Consider the following 7,812-nt stretch of genomic DNA (forward strand, 5'->3'; position numbering starts at 1 on the left):
CATCATAATCAAAGGATGACCGCTCTTTCACCCATAGGGACTCCTTTCTTTCCTTTTCTCGGGACTGATTTAGGATATGGTTGTCCCCAACAGACTGCGCTGGCCTGCAAGTACCTCCTAGAAGCCCAGGCCAGTCTCCTCAGAGATCAGCACACCTTGGGCACTAACCTCTGTCTCTGCCTGCTTGGAGACCCCTGCAGGTAGACGCCACCTGGGCTCTCATGGCTTCGGCCACAGGCTCTCTTGAGAGGCTACAAAATAGTTTTTCACCTTGGGAGGTACCTGGTTCATTAGGATGTTTTTGATACAGTCCTAAATGTCCAGGTTTTATTTCATTCCAGACAGAAGATTAGAGATTCTTTACTAGAACATTTAAAGATTAATAGTTTTAATTTGCTTTAATATAGCAATTACCCAGTAAAAAGCCTCAGGTATAAAATTCGAGTGAACCACAACCATGAGGTTAATGGATTTTCATCAGCTGAATTTTACAAGTGTAACAGATAATTTCTGTCTAGTCTTCATTGCACTTTCCAGATGCCTCCAAAGCTTGCTGTAAGATGAATGGCACAAAAGTACTGACTTTTACTCACTGAGCACTAAGATTTAGAGAATACATCTTACAGTTGTCTCCCACACATGGGTTCTTAGATGCATTTGTGTGTCTGAGAGACTGCGAAACTTGCCATTTCTCTGAACCAAATGGGGATGAACGTGTGCCTGCTTTTCTGTAATTCTTAATAACAGTTATACTGAAACTCTTGAGTGTAGAACAGCGTGAGTTTTCAGAAGTAAGAGCTGGTTCTTTGTGGCTGCTGGCACCGCCTGTGTGCCCTTGGCCACGATGTGCGGGCGGACAGGATGGGCGGGCACAGGTGCTCCCAGGCTCTGTGCCCTCAGGAAGGAGCCTGGCGCAGGGTCACTTAGTGTAGAGGAGGAGCAGGATGGCACAGGGCCTTCGTGTCGGGAGTGCGAATGCTGCTCTAGCAAGGCACGGGCGGGACAATTTCAGGCTTGCGGGCTGTGTTCTCTGTTACCCGTGAAGGTAGCCACACATGTTCGTGGCTGGGTCCTCATACCTTATTTATGGGCATTCCAGTTCAGAACCTATAACATTCATGTGTCACAAGAAATTACTCTCCCTCCAACCGTTAAAAAATGTAAAACCAGGCAGAGAAACCAAGAAACAGCAGTAGCATGCACCTTCCACTCCGAACGGCAGGGGGTGCCAGGGCCACTGCCTGGCACTGTGGGGCAGCAGTGTAGCTGACCTTCAGGGTGAAGACAGCTGGACCTGGGCTGTCCCCAGGCCGGAAGCTGTGGTCAGGGCCCAGCGGGCTGAGGGAAGGTGCCGATGCTACCAGGCAGGCCCCATCCACACGAGGGACCTGTTCAGCTAGCATTTGGAGAACTGGAGGCTCCGTGACTTCATCCTCACAAAGCAAAAATTGAAAAGAAGAAAATGAAAACCCCAGGCATCGCCTGACCTTGTCTACTGGGTTCTGACAAATGGCAGGTCTTCTACAAGTCAGTTTCCTAAGAACTCTAAGGGTCCCCCCACCCCACCCCAACAGTGGGAGGCAGGGGACCCGGAGGGAATAACCTCACCTCTAATGGGCCTCGCTGTGTCCCACAGGCCATGCAGCTGAGCCGGGATGGGCAGTACCTGCTCACGGGAGGAGACAGCGGCGTGGTAAGGGTCTGGCAGGTGTCGGACCTCAAGCAGCTCTGTGCCTACCCCGGCTGCGATGCAGGAATCCGGGCCATGGCGCTCTCTTACGACCAGAGGTAAGACTGCAGCTGAGGTCCAGACACCAGCAGTCAGACGGAGGGCTTCCTCCCACGGGGCCCAGGGCTGGCAGAGTGCGGGCCTCTGCATCCCAGCAGCCAGTGTTTGAGTTTCCAAGAACACTCTCTAAGTGTGCCTCTCTCTGCCATTGCCACTCTTGGACAAGGGCTGTTCTCAAGAAATAGGATTTATTCAAGTAGTAAGTAGTAAAGGCCTCAGTCACATTGCCAGGTAAGCCTTTTCTTTAAACCATCTTTCTTTTCTCATTGCTGAGACAAAATACCGGACACCCAAAGTTAAAGGAGGAAAGGTTTATTTAGCTCAGTTTGTAGAGGTTTCTGTCCATAAGCTGCTGGCTCCAAGGCAGGGTGGCACATGGCAGGCGGGCATCGCAGAGGAGAACATTTCATGACAGGCAAAGACAGCAAAAGCAACACGAGAACCTTAACAGTGTCTCTCTGCTCCTTTTTCTCATCCAGGCTACTTACGGCAGGCAGCACTCACCCTTAATCCTAGTGTCCTTGAGCCTAGCATTGCACCATGAATCAATCCCAGCATCACACAGTCTAGGTTCAATCACCTCTGAAAATGCCCCACCACGTTTTTATTCTTCTTTGGCACTTGGATAGTTTCTTTTGGTTATCATGTATAATTTGCCATGAAAATTGGCCAACAAATATGCATTCAGGTCCCTCTTTAGTTTTTGGGGTATATATCCAGGAGTGGAATTGCTGTGTCATAATGGTAATTCTGTGTTCTAAGTTTCTGAGGAACTCCCAAACTGTTTTCCACAGTGCTGCACCATTTTACACCCCCAACAGCTGTGCAGAGTTCCTATTTCCCCACTTGCTCGACACTCATATTTTGTTTTTATTCAGTGGCTGCCCTTGTGGATATAAAGTGGTCTCTCATTGTGGTTTGATCTAGACTTTCCTAACGACTAGTAATAACTGTCTTTTTCTTCTCAGTGTTAATACACAGACTTTTTATGAAACCTAATTTTTTTCTATTACTTGTGCTTTTTGTGTCATATCTCAGACATCACTGCAAAATCCAAGGTCTTGAAACTTTTCTTTTATAGTTTTGTGTGTCATGGTAGGTAAGGGTCCAAATTATAGTTTTCCATGTAGATACCCACTTTTCCCAGCACTACTTGTTGAAAAGACTGTCCTTTCCACCCTGTGGAAAACTGACCATGCATTTGTGAGTCTTCTTTTAAACTTTCTATTCTGTTGGTCTCTTGTTTTTCTGCCAGTGTGGCACTGTTTTGATTACTGTAGCTTTATAGTAAGTTCTACAGTCAGAAAATGTGAGGCTGTCCACTATTTTCTTCTTTTCCAAGATTGTTTTGGATATTTGGGATCCCTATATAAAATTTAGGATGTGTTTTCTAGTTCTGGGGGAAAAGTAATTGTGATAGGAATTGCAGTGAATTTAGAGATCTTTGGGTTAATACTGCAATATCTTGACTACTGGCAAGTTCATGAACATGTGATTGTTTCCTTTTACTTAAGTCTTTATCTTAGTAGTGTTTCAGTTTCCAGTATACAAGTCTTTTCTTGGTTAAATTTATTCCTAATTATCTTATTCTGATACTATTATAAATGGAATTGCTCATTTCCCTTTTGTTCATTGTTAGTGTATAGAAATGCTATTTTTGTATGTTGATTGTGTGCCTGCAAATTTCCTGACTGGATTCCTGACTGGGCTATTTGTGAACTCTTTAGGATTTCCTACTTATAAGGTCGTGTCATCTGTGACCATTTTCTTTCTTTCCAATTTAGATACTTTTTTCTTTTTCTTGCTGAATTTTCTGTCTAGGACTTCATAAAAGTGGTGAAAGTGAGCATCCTCATTTTCCTGATCATAGAGAAGAAATGAGTCACCATTGAGTATGATGTTAGCTGTGGGCTTTTCATAAATGCTCTTTATCGTTTGAAGTATTTTCCTTCTAGCCCTAGTACAGAGTGTTTTTTAAAATAATGAAAAGATTTCAGATGCCTTTTATCAATTGAAATGATATGGGTTATCTTTTTAATGTAGCATGTTAATGTTTACATATTGAATCCTCAAATTCAGAGGGGGAACTCACTCGGTCATGGTGTGTAATCCTTTTACCATGCTAGTGAATTCAGCTGGCTAGCATTCTGCTAGTAAAATGTTTGTATTCATAAGAGATATTAGTTTTTTGATATATACTGTAGTGTTTTTTTCATTCTTTGATACTAGGGAAGTGCTGGACTCGACTGAATGAGTTAGGAAGTGTTCTCTCCTATTCATTTTTGGAAGAGTTTGAAAGGGATTGGTGTTAATCCTCCTCTAATATTTTGTAGAATTCACCAATGAAGCCAGATAGCACAGAGCTTTAGTTTAGTGGGAGGTTTTTTATTACTGATTCACTCTCTATATATTTATTCAGACTTTGTTTTTTCCTGATTCAGTTTTGGTATATAGTTTCTAAGAACTTGTCCATTTCATCTAGGCTATCCAATTTGCTGTTACGTAGTTGTTCCTAATAGTTTCTGCATTTTATTATTTCCCTCTTTCCTTTCTGAAGTTCTTTTTTCCCTAGTGTAGCTAAAGTTTCTCAAAGAAACTACTTTTGTTTTATCTGTTCCAGTTGTTTCCCTCTCTGCTGGCTTTGGATTTAGTTTGCACTTGGTGTAGTTCCTTACGGTATAGTTAGGTTATTGATCCAAGATTTCCCCCTTTAGTGTACGTGTCCACAGCCAGAGATTTCTATTTTATCAGTGCTTTTGCTGCATCATATAAGTTTTGGCAGGCTGTGTTTTCGTTTTTCTAATTCTCATGACTCTTTATTCAGTGTGATGGTTAATCTTGTCCACTGGGGTGGGTTTAGAGGTGGCTAGGAGCTCAGTGAGGCACACACCTAGGTGTGTCTGGGTGGTTCATAACCTTAGGGAATGTGTTAGTTACTTTCCACCTTGTTGAGACAAAATGCATGATGCCTGAAGTTAAAGGAGAAAAGGTGTATTTGGCTCCTAGTTTGTGGAGGTTCAGTAGTTGGCTGCTTCCAAGGCAGAGGGTCATCGAGGAGAGAGAGAGATCATGGCAGGCAGAAGGCAGCGAGCTACAAGCAAAGTAGCAAGGGAGCAAGCAGTGAGAAACCAGGGATGACCCTTTTTCTGTCCCTACCTGCTGAGGGTGGGCCACCCTGAGTCCTTCCCAGAACTCTTAGTAATCACACACTGTAGCTCCAGCCCCATCATGACCGTAGGAGGCTTTGGAGGGGACGTCTAGACCCAGCAGTGCCAGGGACTGTACCTGCTCCCTGGCTTTTCCACCATGATGTTCCTCCCTTTGAGCCAGCTGGCCACGGGGTAAAACTTTAAGCTTTCTCGGGTACTTTGTTCATAGTGAAAGAAAGCTAAAACATTCAATTTCTACAGATTTGTGAACTTTCCAGTTTTCCTGTTATTTTTGGTTTCAGTGTTATGATCAGAAGAGAGTTGTGTATAATTTCAGTCATACTGAATCATTAAGACTTGAGTCCTAATATATGTTTCATCCTAGAGTGGTTGCTGCACACTAGAGAAAAATGTGTATTTTGCTGTTGCTGGGTGGGCGTTAGGTCCAGTGTTCAGGTCCTCCATTTCCTTATCTGCTGTCTTGTTCCACCCCATTACTGAAAGTTACCAACCTGCCTATCATTGTAAAACTACTTCAGTTCTCTCAGTATTTGCTCCATATATGCTGGATCTTAGATGTTTAATGTGCATGTGTAATTAATATTTTCCAAATGAGTTGACCCTTCTGTGGGTTTATGTAGTATCTTTGTCTTTTGTAGCAGTCTTTGTCTTAAAGCCTATTTTTGTCTGATAGTAGACTTAAGGTCTCTGTTACCATTTACAGTACATTAAAACAGTCTTTTATTGACAGCTTCTAGTTTGAGGTTTTATCCATTTTAGTAATCTCTGCCTTTTGATTGAACTTTATTCTCTTATATAAAGTAATAGTTAATACGGAAAGACCTACTTTTGCTCTTTCCATTGCCTTAGAGTTTTGCTTCTCCTTTCCTCATTAGCACCGTCTTGTGTTGACTTTTTATAGTGACACACGTAGCTCCCAATTTTGCTGTGAGGCACTAGGAAGGGTACTGGCTTCTAAATTCCTAAGGACTGGTCCTAACCAAACTATGGAGAGAAGGACCTTAGAGCAATTGCAAGAAACACCAGTACAGTACAGTGCAGCACCACACTGGGAGGCTGAGGCAGGAGGACCCTAAGTTGCAGCCCAGCCTGGGAAACTTCGTGACTTGTTGAGGCCCTGTCTCAGAATCAAAGGGCTGGGGATACAGCTCAGTGCAAAGGCCCTGGGTTCAATCATGTGTACCACCACCAGCACCACCACAAACAAAAGCAAAGAGCGGCCCCTGGGTCACTCACCATGCCGTGCTCCACCTGTCCCTGCACTGTCTCTCAGCAGCAGCTCCTGTCTCAGTGACCACTGTGTTACAAGGTCCAGGCCCCAGCCCAAAGGAGGGCTAGCACTCCCCTCCTCTCTCCTGCCCAGCCAAGCAACTGTGCGCTGCACCCTCGCCAGCAGTTACTATGGTTTCTTTTTTTTTTTTTTGGTACCGGTGATCGAACTCGGGTCTTTCCACTTGCAAGGCAGGCGGCGGAACCACTGAGCTAAATCCCCGGCCCCTCTTTTCATTTTGATCCCTCGGCAGTTCACGTCGCCTCAGAAATGACTTGATCCATAGGCTTTGGGGACTGTCCCGGCACAGCTGGCTGCACGGACCGGAAAGCCATGTTGGGTCCCCGTGGAGTGTCTGAGCAGCCTGCCCCTCACTGAGCCCAGACCATCCACACTGCCCTCAAAGTGCAGGTTTTCTGCTGAACTCCCGTCAGGGGCGTGGGGCGGCAGCTCTTCTTTGGGATAGGGCCTTAGGGGTTCAGGTCTGTTAAGCTCTCCCTCTGGCCTCTCCCAGGTGCATCATTTCTGGCATGGCTTCGGGAAGCATCGTCCTGTTCTACAACGACTTCAACCGGTGGCATCACGAATACCAAACCCGCTACTGAGGGCGACAGCCACGCCTCAGCCCTGAGCGGGGCAGGGACCCCAGGTTGAAATAGCTACCACACCTGAATGTAACTTCAATTTGCTTGACGGAGCAAAATATTTTTAAAATTTAATTGCTATTTTTGTAGACTTTGCTTGACTTTTGGGGGGAGGGGACAGCAAAGCAGAAAACTGGTTGCCGGGTTCTGTAGTTTAAAAAAAATCTATATTTTTAGTCATAATGAGAACTCTATTTTCACCAATTACAGAAACCATACAGTGGCGCAAATAAGCCCACTATTCTAGCTATATTATGAAAAACACATTTTGAAATCCATGTACCTGTCATCTTGAGAAACATGCTTTTAACAGTGGGGAAATGAGTTATAATACTGGGATGGGGAATTTTATGCTGTACTTTCAGTCCTGTATTTTTCCAAACAGTTGTGTTTCTTTAATGCTCAAATTCCTGGGATTTAAATAGTAATGTTTAAATTATGGCAAATATGAATTAAAATATCTCTGAATTACTTCTATATTCTTCTTCAAGCATGTTTTAGACCTAGCAAATTGTTTTGGGGGAGGTTATTTCATTGCGTGGTAAACGTAAAGGCTCTAAGTTATAGCAAGTGTGAACTATTTACCATTTTCCTGATCTGTCGTCCTCATGGCACAAGATGAAATGATGGAAATGCTCTTGGGCTCGCAGCCTTTGTTCTCTCTGAAAGTCAATGCAGGAACGGTCGCCTGGCCATGGGGCAACAGAGCCCTCCCAGCCCTGGGTTCGTGAGCAGAGGCCACCAGGTGCAGCCAGCAACACCCCTCCTCCCTTCTCCCTGTACTAAACCATCTCCACCTTCCTTCTGATTAGTGATTTGTACTGAGAAACAATGTTATTTTGGTGTTGTATATTTCTAGTAGATTGCTGTATGGAAATCTGTGAAAAATATTTGAGAAAAGGTCTGTATTACATAAATAAACTCTTTGTATGTTGTGAA

General features: G+C 44.2%; 1 protein-coding gene across 11 annotated transcripts in view; it reads left to right on the plus strand.

Annotated features, from left to right (window-relative positions):
* Positions 1–7,812, plus strand: part of Lrba (LPS responsive beige-like anchor protein) — a 711,450-nt gene extending 703,638 nt beyond the window's left edge. For all 11 annotated transcript variants that reach the window (XM_087205721.1, XM_087205722.1, XM_013067222.3 and 8 more), the window contains 2 exons: positions 1,637–1,788; positions 6,744–7,812. In XM_087205721.1, the coding sequence (XP_087061847.1) occupies positions 1,637–1,788; positions 6,744–6,834 (243 nt within the window). In that variant the 3' untranslated portion in view covers positions 6,835–7,812. The remainder of the gene's footprint in view (positions 1–1,636; positions 1,789–6,743) is intronic.

The sequence above is a fragment of the Heterocephalus glaber genome, unplaced genomic scaffold (assembly GCF_053883595.1).
Source record: "Heterocephalus glaber isolate CG9 unplaced genomic scaffold, H.glaber_assembly_v1.0 deba00000613, whole genome shotgun sequence".
Classification (NCBI taxonomy): domain Eukaryota; kingdom Metazoa; phylum Chordata; class Mammalia; order Rodentia; family Bathyergidae; genus Heterocephalus; species Heterocephalus glaber.